The 20,337-nt window shown below is 40.4% G+C and overlaps 3 protein-coding genes across 3 annotated transcripts; 1 reads left to right on the forward strand and 2 right to left on the reverse strand.

Annotated features, from left to right (window-relative positions):
- The first annotated feature begins 1,277 nt into the window (after positions 1-1,277).
- Positions 1,278-8,556, forward strand: dhcr24 (24-dehydrocholesterol reductase). Its single transcript, XM_061684302.1, has 9 exons — positions 1,278-1,606; positions 2,166-2,321; positions 2,707-2,812; positions 3,191-3,309; positions 3,736-3,999; positions 4,533-4,676; positions 6,189-6,386; positions 7,596-7,774; positions 8,118-8,556. Exons 1-9 carry the CDS (start codon positions 1,373-1,375, stop codon positions 8,269-8,271), a joined length of 1,554 nt encoding a protein of 517 aa, XP_061540286.1. The 5' UTR covers positions 1,278-1,372; the 3' UTR covers positions 8,272-8,556.
- Positions 8,557-9,738: 1,182 nt separating this feature from the next.
- LOC133406600 (transcription factor 7-like 1-C) lies at positions 9,739-11,854 on the reverse strand. The gene is made up of 7 exons (XM_061684304.1): positions 11,766-11,854; positions 11,294-11,346; positions 11,096-11,170; positions 10,862-11,018; positions 10,665-10,776; positions 10,500-10,557; positions 9,739-9,854 (listed from the first exon to the last, which is right to left on the reverse strand). Exons 1-7 carry the CDS (start codon positions 11,844-11,846, stop codon positions 9,842-9,844), a joined length of 549 nt encoding a protein of 182 aa, XP_061540288.1. The 5' UTR covers positions 11,847-11,854; the 3' UTR covers positions 9,739-9,841.
- A 5,249-nt stretch (positions 11,855-17,103) lies between these two features.
- On the reverse strand, positions 17,104-20,282 carry LOC133406599 (transcription factor 7-like 1-B). Its single transcript, XM_061684303.1, has 7 exons — positions 20,198-20,282; positions 19,723-19,775; positions 19,525-19,599; positions 19,291-19,447; positions 19,098-19,205; positions 18,936-18,993; positions 17,104-18,260 (listed from the first exon to the last, which is right to left on the reverse strand). Exons 1-7 carry the CDS (start codon positions 20,273-20,275, stop codon positions 18,001-18,003), a joined length of 789 nt encoding a protein of 262 aa, XP_061540287.1. The 5' UTR covers positions 20,276-20,282; the 3' UTR covers positions 17,104-18,000.
- Positions 20,283-20,337: the final 55 nt, after the last annotated feature.

Genomic DNA, 20,337 nt, shown 5'->3' on the forward strand with positions numbered 1-20,337 from the left:
CCGAAGAGCCCATTAAGAAATCTTTACTGGCGCCCCACCCTCCTCTGTCTAATGTGTCTGAAGGGTACCACTTTAGCGTGTGTGTTTGTTTGTGTGTGTGTGTGTCCAGGAAAATGATGACATGGAAACTGGGTTTATGCATGTGACATCAATTACAGAAATAAGAGCATGTGTGTGGTAACTATTCCAATAACCGTGATGATTGCTCACAAAGAATAGAACATATAGGGTGTCCACAAAGTCTCTGGAAGAAAAAAAAAAAAAAAAAGTATTACAAAAGCAATTGTTGAGATATGTGAAACAAATTTGTTCTACTTATTGACTTAATAAAGGCAACATGTAGACTTTAATTAAAACTACTTTCAGGTACATTTTTATTAAAATGACTTAAACCCGTTTAACTTGAAAACTACAAAGAATTTGATAAGTGTTTGCAATTTACTAAAGAAGTGTGAAAATGAGTTTCACAGATAGCTAGATAGATTGATCAACTGATCGATTGATAGAAATTGTGATGAATGTGATCAATATCTAATGACGCTGCAATATTTGTACAGTGTGCAAAATTGGGAGGATATTATTGACAGTGATATGAAATGTTTTACAATACACTACACCCAATATGTACAGTGTATGAAACATATGTTAATATGTATAATATGTATACATAATAGTTATTATATTGCACATTGAAACTTGAGAGGAATTCGACATTTATGCAGTGTAAATGTAATATTAATACAGTCACAGACTATGAGTGCAAATTAAGAGCGATGAATATGTACACTAATAATAATAATAATAATGTTACGTATGTTAATATTCATAAAATATATTGTACAATATGTACAGTATAACATTTTTTCAGTGTCCGGGCTGTATTTGTCACGCACAATAGAAGTCGTTACATTCATAATGAATAAAAGATGCGCTAGTGTCCCAATAACAACAATAAAAACATGGATTTTTATTCATTTATCAGTCGTGCGTACATTAATTCCGTTTTTGAAATACGGACAGGATAAACATCATTTATTTTGACACATAGTGGGGCCATGAGGGTGGGATGGTGTGACCGATTTCCTGCGCTACGATTGGTCGAAGCTCGGGGAGGCTGCCAAGCGACAATTCGCCACTCTCCCTCGCTCGGCCAATCGCAGCGAGGCGTTTGCGCTTGGTCCCGCCTCTACAACGGAATCCCCAATGGGTGTCTTCTGGCGAGCGCCACTCACCTATCACTTGGGTAGGGTGACCGGTGCTGGTGGTTTTTTTTTTGTTTACATCCTAATGCCCGTGGAAAGTCTGACAACGTTTGTGTGATAAGACTAAACTTTGTGTATCATATACAGTCAATATATAACGAGCGTACACGATGCAGCCGCTGCTCTGCGTCGCTTTTTTGGCACTTCTTCTGCTCCTTCTGTGGGTCCGCGTGAAAGGTGTCGACTACGTGCTGGTTCACCAGCGGTGGCTGTTTGTGTGCTTGTTTTTGCTGCCTCTGTCCGTCGTGTTCGACGTGTACTTCTACGTGCGAGCCTGGCTCATCTTCAAGATGTGCTCGGCGCCCAAACTGCACGAACAGCGCGTGCGTGACATCCAGAGACAGGTGAGCAAAACAGGCGCATGCGCAATAGAGCAGGAGACCAACCCAGAATATAATCATGCTTAACAATAAAAGTATCGAGTCACTTTTTACCACGCAAATAAATACTGAGCTTTCTAAGTACCACCCATAAACCTGACCAAGATGAAAACAAAACAAAGCATGCCAGTGACTCACTGTGGCAGGTGGCAACCCTTAATGGGACAAGCCGAAAGTCACACTAATGTGATAATGATTTAGCTAAAATGTTTTGCACATGAAAGTTAATTTAACAATTGTACCGAAATAGATATTTTAAAACAGTTTTAGAAGATTGGAGCAAACTAATACAAAAAAACATTTAAAAAAAAAATAGCTCAACCACACTTAGAAATGTACTGTACTGCTTGAAAGGGAAAAATTGCACCCTATTGAATTAAAAAAAAAAAGATATTAAACCACTCTACCCTACTGAATTAAAAAAATATATTAAACCACTCCAACATTATGCAGAGTTTGAACATTAACGCTCCACTGTAAAAATAAATGAATCAACCCTCAGCTATTTCTGACCCGCTTTCAGGTGCGCGGGTGGCGGAATGAGGGCGGCAAGGACTTCATGTGCACAGGTCGCCCTGGCTGGCTCACTGTGTCCCTGCGGGTAGGCAAGTACAAGACGACGCACAGGAACATCGCCATCAACATGATGGACATCCTGGAGGTGGACACGGAGAAGCAGGTGGGGAGAAGACGCTGAGAGGAAGTCAGGAAATTGTGTGCAATTCCTGTCAAGTGCCTCTGATTAACCCCTGGCAGGCTTTTGCAACCACATTATTTCAGTTTATTTTGACTTCCCCTCATTAAAATGTATTTTCACTTTAGTTGGACAGGTTATAGGTCACATGAATGATGATAAAAGTTTAAAAATAATTTCTTGGTCTCATTTTTTTTGTATCACAGGCTTTTGAACAGGGGTGTGTAGACCTTTTATTTCCACTGCCGTCGTTTGGTTAGGGTGGTATCGTTTTGATGCTCATTGAGCTTAAATTTCCCAAGATTTAAAGAAGTCTTGCATGACGTCACGCGTGGTAATGTTTGTGTTATTGTTTTTGTTTGGTGTTTAGGTGGTGCGAGTGGAGCCCCTGGCCAACATGGGTCAGGTGACGGCGCTCCTCACCTCCATTGGCTGGACGCTGCCTGTGCTCCCCGAGCTGGATGACCTCACGGTTGGTACGTCGCATTAATTTCTCTGGAAGTATGACACAGTGGGAGGGGGCGGTGGGAGCGGGTCTGTCTCCCATCCATCACTGCTTCCTGTTTGGCCTCGTCCCTAATACTATTAGAGGAGCGATGCTGGAGCTGTGCAGATAAAAACCGGGGCGGAAATGGCCAAGGAGTTCGAGGCGCCCTGGGATCGGGTTTCATAATGGATTTCCTGATCCCATAAGCTGTACATCAACCCAGCCTAATGTTTTCCCATCAGGCCGCCGCGCATTCGTTTATGCTGACGTCCGTGCGCGCAGCCACTGCGAGCAGCATCTGTTTGTTGTACTGCCAGAAATTAAATCGCACCACGTTCTCGCCCTCGCCCTCCCTCGTCTGCCTCAGGTGGCTTGGTGATGGGCACCGGCATCGAGTCGTCCTCTCACATTCACGGCCTCTTCCAGCACATCTGCGTGGCCTACGAGCTGGTGCTGGCCGACGGCAGCTTTGTGCGCTGCACTGAGGTGAGAATGTTTCACAATTCAAAACAGTTCACAGGTCTCTTAATACAATTACAACAACAATTACAGCACATTTTGTCTGATAAAAAGGTACAAGCCGACCTACTCCGGGGCCAAAGTGAGCTGCTACTAGTCCACCGTGTGATGGGGGGGGGAAAAAAGAGAGCGCCCATGGAAAAAGTGACTTTCGGCTTTTTCTGTCAGGGATCCCCAGAGCGAGTTAGTCTGCATGATTTGTTTGGCAGTTTTTTCGCCAGATCCCCTTCCTGACACAACCCATCCATTTTTATCCGGGCTCGGGGCTGACAGTGGCTGGGTATTGGGGCACTGATCAGGAATCGAACCTGTGCTATCTGCGTGAAAGGAAGCAGCTACCGAATACATTTTCAATCAGCATTCACCTCTTAAATTATTGTTATTGACCACCAGGAGGAGAACTCGGACCTCTTCCACGCAGTGCCGTGGTCCTGCGGCACTCTGGGTTTCCTGGTGGCGGCCGAGGTCAAAATCGTACCCGCCAAGGCGTGGGTGAAGCTGCGCTATGAGCCGGTGCGAGGCCTGGACAACATCTGCCGCCGCTTCGCCGAGGCATCCCGAGACAAGCGCAACACTTTCGTGGAGGCCATCCAGTACACGCTGGACTCTGCTGTCGTCATGACGGGCAGCATGAGCGAGCACGCCGAGCCCGACAAGGTAGAGTGCCGGCGGGAAATGACACGATATAATTATGACTTTCGCTAAAATTATTATCGGCATATTCATGATATATGTGGCCAAATATGTGCAATTAGAAGAATATTTTGAGCTGACAATAGTCATATAAGGTTCTCTCAGGGCCAGTTCCATGTTTTCTGACCACTGCAGGAATAAGTGGACATAGACGCAGGTTGTTGTTTTTCATGTGGATCCACCAAATCAGCCAGCGGCGTCTTGCAGTCTGGACGCGGAAGGCTGCTCTGACCGCATCTGGGTTGGAGTCTCGGAATCTTCCAAAGTCTCCAATAATATCAGAAAAGGTTTTGTCGATAGTAGACTTGAGGCGCTTGCGTTCCTTCCACCACTGTGTTATTCTCTACCCTTAAGACGGCCACACACACACACTCCAAACAATTCACTAAATATAACGATAATTAAAATTTCACACAGAATTCCAAACTGTTCTCTTTTTATCACATTCTGTTCTGTCGCTACTCTGCATCACGTCTTGTCACAATCACTTACTTCAGATCAACAGAATCGGCCTGCACTACAAACCCTGGTTCTTCAAACACGTGGAGGGGTACCTGATGGGCGGCCAGGCCGGAGTGGAGTACATCCCCCTCCGCCAATACTACCACAGACACACACGCAGCATTTTCTGGGAGCTCCAGGTACGTACACACACACACACACACACACACACGGACGCACGCACACACGGACGCACGCACACGCACGCACACGCGCACACACACATTGGCGTGTCATTATCCTACGTTTCCAAGTGCACTTGCTCGCCTCTTCTTTGCTACACATGCTGCCTATTAAGCCATTAGCTCGGTGTGCATGGTCTGGTGCAGCCAGTTAATGGCGTGTTCAATTATGCATTGCGCTGGTCTGACACGTGTCCATCTGCTGGCTTCTGTGGAGGCCGTCAGCCGGGTTTGAAAGCGATGTCACGGGAGGCTGACTCGGCGAAATCACGAGCCGATATCTGCTTCTCCGCGTGAGGCTCAGTAGCATTGACCATCTACTCGCGTCTCGTGACGTCTAAGTAGCGTTTAGTCATTTGAGCTCATGTCACACGGTGTAATTACAGAATAAATGCACTTCCTTAGCAAGCTGCTTGAAAGTAGCTTACATCATAAAGCAGGACAAAGCTATTAGAACATCAAAGTCTTCTTAAAATGTGGCTTTCGTTTCCTATCATTTGGTGGATATAGCGTCTCTTCTCCGCGGGCAACAGTAATCAGAGATTCTTTGTTTCAATTTAAATGTAATTATTGGGTTATTACATATTTGAAGAGGTTTTTTTTTTTCAATACGGGATGTAACAAATGGCAATATGTGTCTTAAGGGTAACCAAAAAGAAGTGGGTTCCGAGTGAAATGTCTCAAAGGTAGCCACTGGCGACCGGGTTGGGGTGGAAAGTAAGCGGCAAGTCAGCAGATATCAGGGGAAAAAGTAGATAGTGAGTGGCGTTGCGCCGGCGTAACACGCACAGACACACACACAGAAGTCCATCCGGACAGATATGCTATGATATGGCTGCGCCCACGAGGACGTCGTGATTCTCGGGTCAGCAGTGACAATTGAACCGTATTACATATAAATGTGTTAACATTAGACATTACGTAACATATTGGAATGAAAGTACACATTTTTCACAACCCCTAGGCACTGGTATAGATTTTTACAGTGTGATTTTTATTTTTTTTTAAAACTATTTTTGTTTACATTTTTCATGAAACATGAAAAGTTGAAGTGATAAAGCCATTGAATTGTTTGCATATCGTTGTAATTAATTATGTTTACGCCACACTTGTTTGGTAGAATTTTGTTCAGTAGTGAATGCTGACAATATTGCAAGTGTTGAGTAAGTTTACAGCTGTAATTGAAGTAGATGAATTCATTCTTTTATATTAATTCATGGTTCATTTGACTTGATCTTAGTGTTACCCTAAGACGAAACAATTTATGTATAATAAACCTGAAATAGTTTATTGTAATACAAATCAATGCTGGTGTTCGTTAAAAAAATACACGAAAAGAGTAGTCGCAATATTGAGGAGAAAAAAAAAATTGTAATGAGCTTACTTTCCAAAAACCTTCAGCCCTACTGACAAACTTGTTCGCAAAAGTTGATTCGTGGGCAAAACGCGTCACACTTGTCTCTCCACCAGGATATTATCCCTTTTGGCAACCATCTAGTCTTCCGCTGGCTCTTCGGCTGGATGGTCCCCCCCAAGATCTCCTTGCTGAAGCTGACGCAGGGAGAAACCATCCGGCGGCTGTACGAGCAGCACCACGTGGTCCAGGACATGTTGGTGCCTATGAAGCACCTGCAATCGGCCATCACGCGCTTTCACCAGGACATCGAGGTAGGACTAAAATGTTTACACGGACCTAGGGCTGGGCCGTTAATCCGTGTAATTTATTAATTCAAGTACGATTTTGGATTCCCTCTGTGAAACAGACAACAACAGCAAAATATTTTTCACATTGTTTTGCGTAAAACGAGAAAGGAGCCCGGTGGAAGGCAATCACAGTAGTAACTTTTCCAAGGCTATTTAATAGGCAGGAAGGAATCTGCAGATTTACCTTTGATGCTGACATCTTGAGAGTTACAGTTCCTACTGATACATTTTTAAGAAACCAGGCTTGCTCAAATGGAAGGCATTGCGCTACTAGCTAAATTGTGACGTCACGTCCTCCCTTTCGCCAGCTCCCGCCTAAGTGCCGTGGGCGAATGACCAAGGCACCTAGCTGTTAGCCACTATGCTGCTAACACCGACAGGTGCGACTGAGCAAACGGGGAGTGATCTTAATTCTTAAATTGTGCGTAGCTGTCGTTTGCTGGCGGTTTTGCCAAATTAACATTGTCTGCAAGCTTGACAATGACAGTAGAGCAGCATATAAGACATGAAAGCACGTTCTTGGCACTGAACATTCGAATTCTAAAAGATGTGTGAACACATCTTTGGCACTGAAAGACTTAAGCGTCTTGTTTTGACAAAAGGGAATTGTTTTTCCCCAAGGGGAAGCATTTATTATCACATTATGTCCGTATGTGAAAGGGACTGAGCCCTGCCGCAAATAGCGAAAATCTGCGAGTAATTGACGCCCCCTAAAAAGATAATAATTGCCGATAGATGCCACAAGATGGCAACAAAGCATTACTGTTTTCTAAATGAAGGTCCTCAACTCACTTCAACATAGTTCATTGTCACAAAACAGTGACGAGGTAATTTTTCGAGTGAATAAATTCCCCCCAAAAAATGTGCGAATGTTGTAACACAACTTTGCTGGGGTTCATTATTTCTGTGGAAGTTTCAGGGGGGGGGGGGACAAACTGGAAAAAAATCTGATTCAAAGCTTTTTTTTATATGGGTGAAATACAGCAAAACCCAGAAGTAAAAAACAAAAAGTAAAACTTGTTTTCAATAATGGAAGTCAGTTGTTAATTATATACCATAAACAAAGAGAAAATAAGTTGTAGAATTTTTGTGAAAACAAATCAGGAGTTTATTTTTAAGTCCATATTTCCCAGCTCGACACAGACCTATGAAAAATTACTTTTCTGTGTTCAGGTTTACCCTCTCTGGCTCTGCCCATTCCTCCTGCCACCTGGTAGTGGCATGGTCCACCCCAAAGGTGAAGAGGAGGAGCTGTATGTGGACGTGGGCGCATACGGCGAGCCCAAAGTCAAAGATTTTGAGGCAACGGCGTCAACGCGGCGACTGGAGAAGTTTGTGCGAGACGTCCACGGGTACATCTCTTGAGATTTAGACTGGATTACCCCACATCGTTCGAGTGACACAATTTAAGATTTGTTCTTTTTTTTCTCTCAAGTGGCACAATTAGATTTTGCGTCATGGCAGCGTAAAGACAAAAAAAAAAACACATGGAACTGGATGGCTTTAGATCGGAATGGAGCTTTTCCCAAATTTAGAAACAAATCTGAAACATGTTGGATATCTTCAAATGCAAGTGCAGCGCAAACGCACAGATGGGATATACACACCCGCGTCTGAGCAAACAAAACATAAACCCATTAAAAAAAAAATCGAAATCTATAGTAATATCATTTCATACTCATCATACCTTTGCAGGTTCCAGATGCTGTACGCAGACATCTACATGGACCGCGACGAGTTTTGGGAGATGTTTGATGGACAGCTGTATCACAAACTGAGACAGGAGCTCGACTGTAAGGACGCTTTCCCGGAGGTTTACGACAAAATCTGTAAGGCCGCCAGACACTGAACCTCCACGGCCGCAGGTTGTATCAGGTCTTATGCTCTGTAAAGGAATAGAAGTTGTCTTATAATGATTGCACCACAAATCTTCTAGCTTGCTGCTGTCATAACATTTTATGTTTTGATCCTTCTAACTGCAAGTCACAATGTGCCTCACATGTTAAAAGTAATCACGTCAATACCACTGATTACTTTGCAGAGCGGCAAACAATTTTTTGGAGGGAAAAAAAACATGTTAAATGTATTTTTTGTAACACATTGTTTTAATCAATAAACATGTTTCTGTACCGTTTGCATTTGCATATTGGTCCTTTAAAATGAACGTGTTAAAAATTTTGAGGCAACACACACACACGCACACACAGAATAGAATTAATGAAAAACATTTGTAAAATTCATATACAAAACTAATGCAACCACCATAATACTTTAGCTACACTAGAAGTGACCGCGGGACTTGACAGTATTTTTCGTCCAGTTTACCGGGTACTCATATTCCTAATCGGCTTCCCGAAATCATTAATAAGAAAAAATATTTTGTCTATCACCTCTGATTTTGTTCTCATTTCTTTACTTAACTTTGAGCAGCAGTTCAGGAACACAGTTACATTATAAGAGCAAGTATCCCCTCCACTGGTAAACTCTAGAATTACATACATTTGTCATAGTGCACAGTCCTTATTGATAGAAAACATAATATTCCAGTATATCACAGATTAAAGTAGGGATTAGAACTAAATACCTCACTCAACCCATATCTCCAAAAGATAAAAAAAACATTTCAAAACATTAAACGACATCTATCCTTGTCATGACTGATTTGTTGACAAAATCTGTAAGGCTGCCAGACACTGATCTTGCGCGGCTGCAGGTTGTATCAGGTCTTAACGCTGTGTGAAAGAACAGCAGTGTTACATTGACAACTTCTATTCCTTTACACAGCATAAGACCTGAAACCACCAGTCTTTTAGCCCGCTGGTGTCTCGTATCGTTTTGATCATTTTAAACTGCAAGTCACCAAGTCACAATGTGCCTCACGTGTTCAAATTAATCACCTTAATAACCACTGATTACTTTGCAGATTGACGGACATTATTTTTGGGAGGGGGAGAAAAAAAAAGGTCCTATTTTTTGTAAGACGTTGTTTTAATCAAAAAACATATGTACAGTTGGGATTTTCATATAAAAGTTATAGGTAAAAAACACACAGAATATAATTAATGAAATAGATTTTTAGAAACATTAATAGAGAAAAAAAGAAGTAATTCATAAGTTTTATATACATAGGGTTGTAAAAACATTGGAAATACTGTACATTAAAAGTCTATCCTTAAATATTTAATATGGTCCAGTCTTTAGATCTCTCTCCCGCTACTGTGTCAACTTTGCGGCACAAAGTTGAGGACGCCGCCGCTGCTGCTCCCGCCGCCTCCAACTTCTCCAGTTGGCGGAACAAGACGGAGGTCAGATCCGCCTCGGGCCCCGCATCCGAGCTGGAGGACTGCGACACTGACTCCGCCAGTTGTAAAATTGAGTCCATCTCGGCCCCCTCATTCTGGTTAAATAAAGTTGCAAGCTCAGGTGCAGAGACTGCAAAACACAAATTCATAACACACTACTATAAAAAAATTATCTAATGATAGCCAGTGCAATATTCTGCCTTTACTAAGGCTATATAATGCTCAGTTTGAATTAAAACGGGTATTAACTGTTCGTAGTAATCAAGAATTTGAGAAAATGTTGGTACACAAATTTCAAGATTTCAGTCCATTTTTCAGTTTAAGGTGAAATGACAGAAGGACAAAGGAACATTAGATCAATAATGAAAACAGAAGCTGTTGTGATCATATAATACTGTGTACAACTGCACTGCATCCAAGATACTTCTTAATATTGTGGTGACCCCATTTAACAGTAGCTATACAGTAGATGCCGGACAGTGGCAAAATATTAGAAACATCTTTACAATCAACATATAAATGCATCTCAATAAATGGTAGAAACATTAGTTTATTTTATGAGGAAATGCAAATCAGAATGACAAATCTGACCTAATTGTTACATTAAAAATAATCATTTAAAGTGTGAAATTACCTCTTTCAATGGAACCTCTGAAATACTAATTCCCTGAGATGCACCCATACATTATTTTTTTAAAGGCAGAATTTCTGAGCTACGTAGTAGGCTTTGGGCAGATTTACATGAAGTAAAAATACTTTGACATACTGTACTTACTGGTCAGATGATTTGAACTGGTGGCTGCACTGGCCCACTTTCTCTCTTTCTTTATGCCCTAAAACAACACAAAAACATAACATTGAGTGAGTCATTGCACACAAAAACATTGAAGACATTATTGTTGACTTTTATTGTTCGATTGTAAATGACAATGGGACTCACGTAGTTGTCTGTCTCTGCAGGTCCAGTCCGGGTGCATGCTGGCGTGCATCAGGCTGAGCCGCTCCGATTCCTGGAAGAATGGGAGCTGCTCAGCCGGCGTCAGCGACTTCCACTGTGGACAAAATCAAGTGTCAGCGCACACATGCATAAGAACACCACGTAAACTACGAGGACGTGTTTGCTGCAAACACACTCACCATCTGCCCCAGGATTTTATTCACAGCGGCGCTGTCACTGTTTTGAAATTGGGCCTTCACGACAGGCCGCCGCTCCTTCATAAACAGCATGAAGGCGTTTGGGGGCTTCTTAATGTAGGGCCTCTCCTCCTTGGGCCCTGATGTATTCCTCGTTCTCCTATTGGGAAAGCAAAGCATCAGCATGTCGCCTCTGTGTGGATGTGCCAGGAAATACATTTTACAGAGAATAGTTACTTTGAATTTGGTGGCAAAGGACGAGGAGGAGGGAGAACTGCGCCAGGCACCAACTGGTAACAGATTTGCCCTATTCTACAAACACATCAAGACACACGTGTTAAACAACAGGAAGTGTGTGAAGATGAACATTCAAGGAGTCCTACACATTTTACACATTATATGGCACTGTATGATGTATACAGTTGTGTTACTTACATCACTCGAACAGGACCTTGGCTGACGCTCACCATATGTGGCGCACCAGCGACCTGCAAAAACAAACAAAAATAATGGCTACCAACCTACTTTTTATTACTATTTAGTAGTAACATGTAACTAATTCCTCATATAGAACATTTATTTGAAACACTAATCAAACTTATCATAACTGTATACTTCGACTTCTATTACGAGTCTCATGTTTACATCCATGTTCCAAAAAGTTTTTGCTTGTGCTTGAAATAGTAAGAAACGCCATTATACATGACTTATGATAGGATAATCCTTTATCCCCCAGAGATGATAATAAATAAAATCATAAAAATGCATAGCAAGAAACAGTATTATACAAAGACTTTCTTGAACCTGTGGCTTGTAAAACCCCACAGATAAAAACAGGCACCGAGTCTATGAATTATTATGTAATATTTTTCTGCATGTTCTGAAACTTATGAATCGTCTCCCTTACCTGCTCTTGATTTTTTATCATCTTGCCCGAGTCCGTGTTGATCACCTCCATAATACTTTTCCACTCTTGGTCATCCATCATTCTTTCAGTTGCTCCTTGGAATGGTCTTCAGTCAATTTGTTTCCATATTTATAGCTTGCCTATTTTTTGGTACCGCCCTAAAATAAGTGAACCCACCAATCACACGGCGAATACTGGGGTCACCTTTGTGACGTCATGTATTTTTGTGGGGAGCGCAAATGAACTTGAATGAGCGGCGATGGCTAAGCTAACAAGCGAGTTGGCTAACTAACTGACGGCCATTTTAACTTAAAAGGTGTCCGTTACTCAAAGGAAAATAAAACACTTAAAAATGCATTTTTTAAAAAATCCTCCGAGACCATCACGATGCGGTGAGTCTTCTCGCAGGGGCTCGGGATGTGGGCGCCATTTTGCGAGCCACAATGTTTAAAACGAGTGTTCAAAACAACGGTCACAGCGATTGTAGGTTGTAAAACAAAAACAAAATATATATATATATATATATCCATGACTGTTAATGTCCTGTTTTGGGTGGTGGTTTTTGCCAAACAGAACAGAAATTGGTTCAATTCATGTAACAGCATTATTACATTTAGACTCCCAGTGAAATTGAAACAAATGGCGGTACACATCTTGTCTTTACCTCAAGTGTCTAGTTTTCTCAAATATGTAGCTGGCCGCCATTTTACATTATTTTGCTGTTAACGGTACAAACCTCTGCAGAAATCAATCAGATAATATATGCAGAGGTCGGAAGAGCAGCTAAATATTGTACTCAAGCAAGAATACAGTTACTTTACAAAAATATGAGTCAAGTAAAAGTACAAAGTACTTCTCCAAATAATGACTTGAATAAGAAAGTAACCTACTCAGTGAAAAAACTGCTCAAGTACTGAGTAGTGAGTAACGTCTGATTTATTTTTAAAATGGAAGCACGAACGTAAAATAAAATGAAAATAACTAAATAAAACATGAATGCGGAAATTTAGATATTGCGTTACATCACTGAACGTAAGACAATAAATGAAATCTTTATCGAATAAAATCTTTGCAAAATAACAAATTAAGGCATATTCAGCTCCAAGAAATGGTCTTTACTATATTGTTTCCACTTGTTGAACAGCACAATACTGTAGGTTTACCAGCCAGATTACATAAACAGGACCAAGGCTGCTGAGGATATAAAAAGTAGGCTTTACACGATCAGGATTTTTGTTCCTCTATTTATGCCAGTGAGGCATAGTGACAGACAGAACAAATGAATGGTCTTCTATTAGATGGCAGGAAGTAAACACAGTAATTGATGTGTACACTTTTTGTGACATTTTTGTTTGTTGGTGTGCCGTGAGATTTTTCAATTGTAAAGTATGTTCCTTGGCTCCATAAAGGTTGGAAATCACTGCTGTAGTCAGATCGTGGATTCTAATCAGTCAGGTCAAACAAACATTACATGACAGAAATATGGGTGCAAACTTACTGTAATTAAATTACTTTATTTTTAAGTAAATTACTTCACCCACACCGAAACTTTAGAGCATGATTCGACAGAAGGGAGGTATGTTTACGTACAACCGTCAGTGCTAGCACTAGCTTGCTAGGCTACATAACCTTTTGTTGCCTGCTTGCGAGCCGTATCGTATTAAAAGTACCGTATTTTTCAGACTTTTTTCATAGTTTGGCCCGGGGTGCGATTTATACTCCGGTGCGTCCTATACGTGAAATTATTCACACATTATTATATAATTTCACTTTATTTTCACACTGACAACCGCAAGAGGGCGCTCTTGGCCTGTGTATCTGTACCTGCTACTTCTGTACCTCTGAAAATTGATAATTTAGCATACCATACATCTGTTCAGCCTTTCAAGATGAAATGTCTGTTCTTGGTGTTGGATTTTATCAAATACATTTCCCCCAAAAAATGCGATTTATACTCCAGTGCGACTTGTGTTTTTTTCCTTCTTTAGTATGCATTTATTTGGCTGGTTGACAAGATAAAGCTCAAAGATCATAAAAAACGGGATGCGTTGGTATCGGAATACAAGATTTTATTGCAGTATTCTGACAGTGCAATTGTGAAAGAGCAAATTTGTCTTGTAGTCTGATCCGGGCATTACGTGTTGTCTGTCTCAGATGTGTTGTCTGTTCCCCAACGCCAACGTATTTTATTTTTTTTTTTATGACTTTATTGGCCGTCAGATATTTCCAATACGACGTCAAAAGACGCACGACAAAGGTAAAAATAAACTAGCTTTTAGATTCAAATATACTGTGCACGCGGCGACGTGGAGTATTTTGCGGAGCCAATCAATAACGTCATTGATCGGATCGGTGAATTATGACATTAAAGTCGATCAGCGAAAATGCTAAATATCGGCCGATCAGCCCGATAAAATCGGTGTAAAGTCTCATAAAATGTATACACAGAGGTGTTCAAATGCCAGGTTTTTTAATTGCAAATGAATTTTGATCAAGATAAATCATTTGAAAAAAATCTCCACCGTTAATGTGAGCTAAAATTTGTAAAACAACTGACCTTTTTTTTTGGTATGTTTTTGAGAGGGGAGGTAAAAATGAACACCTGAAATAAACTTGAATGTGACTGACTTGGGCTTGATGTTTAACTTGTTGCTGCAATTTATCGCAAGGTGTTTTCTCAAGTTAGAAGTGTGCTGAAATATCCAAGTTTGGGCAGTGACAAAACGACACTGTATGTTAAAGCTGTTTTTTGTAGTCTGTAATTTAAATACTGTCTGTCACGACTCGCTTTGATTGGTCTGCAAAGCCCAATAGAAGACTTTGTGTGCAGACATGTGACTTTATTTTGTGGTTTGACCTGTGATCTTGGGTCAAACATCACTGGTAATCACCGTGGATTGGAGCAACTGCTCACAATCCAGAAGTCGCAAACGAAAGTCTGAAAATAGATTACGCACGCAATTATTAGTAATTGAAAGTAGCTAACGGGATGTAGATTATTGTAACGGAGTAAAAGTACAATTTTACTTTTACTACCACTGCAGTCATACGTACCCCTGTCATATTGGAATGAAAGTGTAGGCTCCACCTTTCTCGTAACCTCTAGGTGGCGGTGGCATATTGGAATTAAAGTGTGCAGCTTTTTCATAACCTCTTGATGGCAGCATACATTTATAAAATGTGAAAGTTGTTTTCCATTTTTCCCTATACCTATGTATAATGCGCACTATTGACTTTTTAAAAAAAATTGGGGGGAAATGCACATTATTCATGAGAAATTACGGTACTACAAGGAATAAAATTTACACAGTGAACAGTACCTCTGTGCCTTACTGTATTTTTAAGAGTTTAAAATGTATGAGTATAGTATTATGTTTCTAAGCATGTGGTAGAAGTGAATCGTAGACTTTACACCGATCTAATCGGTTTGATCGGTATCGACCGATAATTAGCATTTTATGCTGATCGACTGATCGGCTTTCATGTCATAATTCGCAGATCCAATCAATGATGTCATCGATCGGCTCCGCAAAAGACATTTACTCCGCGTCGCCGTCACGTATGAATCCAAACACTAGTTTATTTTAGTCTTGTTCCGTGTCTTGTGGCGTAGTACTGTAACTATCTGACGGCCAATAAAGTTTTTTTTCAAGCTTGTCGGTGAAAAAACACGTCGGTTGGGGGAATATTTTGCGGTGTCTCAGACAACACGTAAATTATTTGCAGTCTGTACACAACTGAATTACGTCGTGGGGAACGTCATCTATATGCTTCAACACCACAAATTTGATCGGACACCTGAAGAATGTACACAAGGAAGAGCATGCCACATTAAAGCAACGCAGCGTGGGTGGGTGGGGTAGGAAAAGCCAAACGGATGCAAACTCTGGACAACACCCGTTCATATAGCCAGGGACAGTGAGAAAGTTAGAGTAAACATGTCATGAACAGTATGTGTTTGTCAAAAAAAAAAAATTGTCATCAATGATCGATGACATCATTGATTGGATCTGCGAATTATGACATGAAAGCCGATCAGTCGATCAGCATAAAATGCTAATTATCGGCCGATACCGATCAAACCGATCAGATCGGTGGAAAGTCTACGATTAACGTCTAAAAAAAAAAAAGTACCGGCATTACCAGATAACTATAAACCTCTTATTGCTCAGTGACTGTTTTTTGTCAATGTCTTTATGTCTCAAAAGTGTTCTCTGTCTCTTGTCGTACAAGAGCGGCTACAACTACCGGAGACAAATTCCTTGTGTGTTTTTTGGACATACTTGGCAAATAAAGATGATTCTGATTCTGATTCAAGTATTTTCATTGCAATAAAGTAATTTAATTGCAGTAAGTTAGCACCCATTATTTCTGTTATGTTGATGTTGTTATGTTGATTTTTGACCGAAATTTATGTCAGTGGCCAATCCTTGAATGCCCCCTAGAGTTCATTGATTTTTAACTTTTATCTAAACTGCTCAAGAAAACGTTTGAAGATACTCAGTATACAGTACACAAGTATATACAGTCAATGAACAAGTCATGTAAATAGACACATTGCTCCATCTTGTGATCGGATCGGTGATCGGCCCCAAACATCCTGATCATGTAAAGCCTAGTCAATAGGATTGTGCAGTAAATTGAGTCTGGGGAGGTTCATACAGCAATAAAAAGATAATCCAAAAGTAAAGATTTACACATCATGTGATGATAAAAGCGGCCAGCTAAAGCTATTTAGCTCGCAGAAACCTGAGGTAAAGGCATGTAAAAAAATATATTTTTTCTTCTCAAAGTTTTATTGGCAAACTGTACTACCATTTGACATGTATTTCCATTTAACCAGACTTAAACAGATTGGTTTGGTGTTGGTATGAAAATTAAATTCCTTGAATTCTTCAATGTTTTCTTCTTCTTCGTCTTGATGTGTGTGTAGAATTGGACAGATTTCTTATGAGCTGGCGCCTGGCAACTTTCTCCATCCTCCTCTTCATCCACCACCACCGAAATCATGAAACTCCTTCTCAAAGGATTCTCTGCAAAATGTCTTTCCTGGGACAGCCACACAGAGGGGACATGCGTTTGCTTATGTTTTGTTTTCCCAATAGGACAAGGAGGAATACCCCAGGTTTCCACTAAGCCTTACATTAAGAAGCCCCCCCCGAGTTTGAGGTAATGAACACACAGAATACAATTAATAAAACACAATAAAACATTCATAGAGCCAATATGTACAATTGTAAAACATTTATTATTAAAAAGCAATTCATAGGTTACGCACAGTTTGTAAAAACATTTGAAATAGAGAAGAAATTCATAGTCTGTGCTTAGATACAGTGTTTATTTTGAAGTCTCAATCAGGTTGAAGCCACCACCTGGAACACCTCACCAGGGAGGTGTCATTAATAAGGAAAAATATTTTATCCTAATAGATGCATCGTGGCCAAAAAAAGTCGTACAACACCTCTGATTTTGTTCACATTTCTTTACTGAACTTTGAGCAGCAGTTCAGAAACACAGTTACATTAGAAGAGCGAGTATCCCCTCTCCTGGTAAACTCTAGAATTACATACATTTGTCATAGTGCACAGTCCTTATTGATAGAAAACATAATATTCCAGTATATCACAGATTAAAGTAGGGATTAGAACTAAATACCTCACTCAACCCATATCTCCAAAAGATAAGAAACATTTCAAAACATGAAACGACATCTATCCTTGTCATGACTTTGATTTGTTGACAAAATCTGTAAGGCCGCCAGACACTGATCTTGCGCAGCCGCAGGATTTATCAGGTCTTAACGCTGTGTGAAAGAACAGCAGCGTTACATTGACAACTTCTATTCCTTTACACAGCATAAGACCTGATACCACCAGTGTTTTAGCCTGCTGCTGTCTCGTGTCGTTTTGATCATTTTAAACTGCAAGTCACTATGTGCCTCACGTGCTAAAATTAATCACCTCAATAACCACTGATTAATTTGCAGAATGACAAACATTATTTTTGGGAGGGGGAAAAAAAACAAGGTCCTATTGTTGTAAGACATTGTTTTAATCAATAAACATATATATAGTTGGCATTTTCATATAAAAGTTTTAGGTAAAAAAAAACACAGAATATAATTAATAAAATAGATTTTTAGAAAGATTAATAGAGAAAAAAAGAAGTAATTCATAAGTTTTATATACATAGGGTTGTAAAAACATTGGAAATACTGTACATTAAAAGTCTATCCTTAAATATTTAATATGGTCCAGTCTTTAGATCTCTCTCCCTCTGCTGTGTCAATTTTGCAGCAAAAAGTTGAGAACGACGCTGCCGCTGCTTCCGCCGCCTCCAACTCCTCCAGTTGGCGGAACAAGGCGGAGGTCAGGTCCGCCTCGGGCCCCGCATCCGTGCTGGAGGACTGCGACACTGACTCCGCCAGTTCCAAAATAGAGTCAAACTCGGGCCCCTCATTCTGGTTGAATAAAGTTGCGAGCTCAGGTGCAGAGCCTGCAAAACACAAATACATAACATCCGTCACTTCTGAGACGTGAGTCACACTACTATAAAAATATTATCTAATGATAGCCAGTGAAATATTCTGCCTTTACCAAAGTTATATAATGCTCAGTTTTGATTAAAACAAGTATTAACTGTTCGTAGTAATCAATAATTTGAGGAAATGTTGGTACACAATGTAAAGATTTCAGTCCATTTTTCAGTTTGAGGTGAAATTATGGACAGACGTACCAAGGAATATTAGAGCAATAATGAAAACAGAAGCTGTTGTGATCATATAATACTGTGTACAACTGCACTGCATCCAAGATACTTCCTAATATTGTGGTGACCCCATTTACCAGTAGATTAACAGTAGACGCTGGACAGTGGCAAAATATTAGAAACATCTTTACAATCAACATATAAGTGCATCTCAATAAATGGTAGAAACGTTCATTAATTTTATGAGGAAATACAAATCAGAATGCCATTTCTGACCTAATTGCTAGATTAAAAAAATAATAATTTAAAGTGTGAAATTATCTCTTTCAATGGAACCTCCTAAATACTAATTCACTGAGATGCACCCATACGTTATTTTTGTAAAGGCAGAATTTCTGAGCCACGTTGTAGGCTTTGGGCGGATTTACATGAAGTAAAAATACTTTGACATACTGTACTTACTGGTCAGATGATTTGAACTGGTGGCTGCACAGGCCCACTTTCTCTTTTTCTTTATGCCCTAAAACAAAACAAAAAACGTAACATTGAGTAATTGCACACAAAAACATTGAAGACATTATTGTTGACTTTTATTGTTCGAGTGTAAATGACAATGGAACTCACGTAGTTGTCTCTGCAGGTCCAGTCCGGGTGCATGCTGGCATGCATCAGGCTGAGCCGCTCCGATTCTTGGAAGAATGGGAGCTGCTCAGCCGGCGTCAGCGACTTCCACTGTGGACAAAATCAAGTGTCAGCGCACACATGCATAAGAACACCACGTAAACTACGAGGACGTGTTTGTTGCCAACACACTCACCATCTGCCCCAGAATCTTATTCACAGCGGCGCTGTCACTGTTTTGAAATTGGGCCTTCACGACAGGCCGCCGCTCCTTCATAAACAGCATGAAGGCGTTTGGTGGCTTCTTAATGTAGGGCCTCTCCTCCTTGGGCCCTGATGTATTCCTCGTTCTCCTATTGGGAAAGCAAAGCATCAGCATGTCGCCTCTGTGTGGATGTGCCAGGAAATACATTTTACAGAGAATAGTTACTTTGAATTTGGTGGCAAAGGACGAGGAGGAGGGAGAACTGCGCCAGGCACCAACTGGTAACAGATTTGCCCTATTCTACAAACACATCAAGACACACGTGTTAAACAACAGGAAGTGTGTGAAGATGAACATTCAAGGAGTCCTACACATTTTACACATTATATGGCACTGTATGATGTATACAGTTGTGTTACTTACATCACTCGAGCAGGACCTTGGCTGTCGCTCACCATATGTGGTGCATCATCGACCTGCAAAAAAACCAAAAATGGTTAGCAACCTACTTTTTATTACTATTCAGTAGTAACATGTATCTATAATTCCTCATATACGACACTTATTTGAAACACTAAATAAACTCATCATAACTGTATATTTTGACTTCTTTTACAAGCCTGATGTTTAAATCCATGATCCAAAAAGTTTTTGCTTGTGCTTGAAATAGTAAGAAACGCCATTTAACATGATTTAAGATCGGATAATCCTTTATCCCCAGAGATAACAATAAATACAATAATAAAAATACATACCAAGAAACAGTATTATACAATGACTTTCTTGAACCTATGGCTTATAACACCCCACAGATAAACGCAGGCACTGAGTCTTTGAATTATTATATTATGTAATATTTTTGCTGCATGTTCCAAAAGTTATGAAATGGCTCCCTTACCTGCGCTTGATTTTTGATCATCTTGCCCAAGTCCGTGTTGATCACCTCCGTAATAGTTTTCCACTCTTGGTCATCCATATTTTTTTCAGTTGCTACTTTGAATGGTGTTTGGTCAATTTGTTTCCTTATTTATAGCTTGC

The sequence above is a fragment of the Phycodurus eques genome, chromosome 8, assembly GCF_024500275.1.
Source record: "Phycodurus eques isolate BA_2022a chromosome 8, UOR_Pequ_1.1, whole genome shotgun sequence".
NCBI lineage: Eukaryota > Metazoa > Chordata > Actinopteri > Syngnathiformes > Syngnathidae > Phycodurus > Phycodurus eques.

What these genes read in the sequence shown, in the direction of transcription:
- LOC133406600 (XM_061684304.1), bottom strand. Translation starts at nt 11,846, where the DNA reads ATGATGGATGACCAAGAGTGGAAAAGTATTATGGAGGTGATCAACACG. An exon ending in CCTTTGCCACCAAATTCAAA is followed by an intron (nt 11,019 to 11,095) that starts GTAACTATTCTC and finishes CTTTCCCAATAG; the next exon opens with GAGAACGAGGAATACATCAG. An exon ending in CTGCAGAGACAGACAACTAC is followed by an intron (nt 10,558 to 10,664) that starts GTGAGTCCCATT and finishes GTGTTGTTTTAG; the next exon opens with GGCATAAAGAAAGAGAGAAA.
- LOC133406599 (XM_061684303.1), bottom strand. Translation starts at nt 20,275, where the DNA reads ATGGATGACCAAGAGTGGAAAACTATTACGGAGGTGATCAACACGGAC. An exon ending in CCTTTGCCACCAAATTCAAA is followed by an intron (nt 19,448 to 19,524) that starts GTAACTATTCTC and finishes CTTTCCCAATAG; the next exon opens with GAGAACGAGGAATACATCAG. An exon ending in ATAAGATTCTGGGGCAGATG is followed by an intron (nt 19,206 to 19,290) that starts GTGAGTGTGTTG and finishes TTTTGTCCACAG; the next exon opens with TGGAAGTCGCTGACGCCGGC.
- dhcr24 (XM_061684302.1), top strand. Translation starts at nt 1,373, where the DNA reads ATGCAGCCGCTGCTCTGCGTCGCTTTTTTGGCACTTCTTCTGCTCCTT. An exon ending in GCTTTGTGCGCTGCACTGAG is followed by an intron (nt 3,310 to 3,735) that starts GTGAGAATGTTT and finishes ATTGACCACCAG; the next exon opens with GAGGAGAACTCGGACCTCTT. An exon ending in AGCACGCCGAGCCCGACAAG is followed by an intron (nt 4,000 to 4,532) that starts GTAGAGTGCCGG and finishes CACTTACTTCAG; the next exon opens with ATCAACAGAATCGGCCTGCA.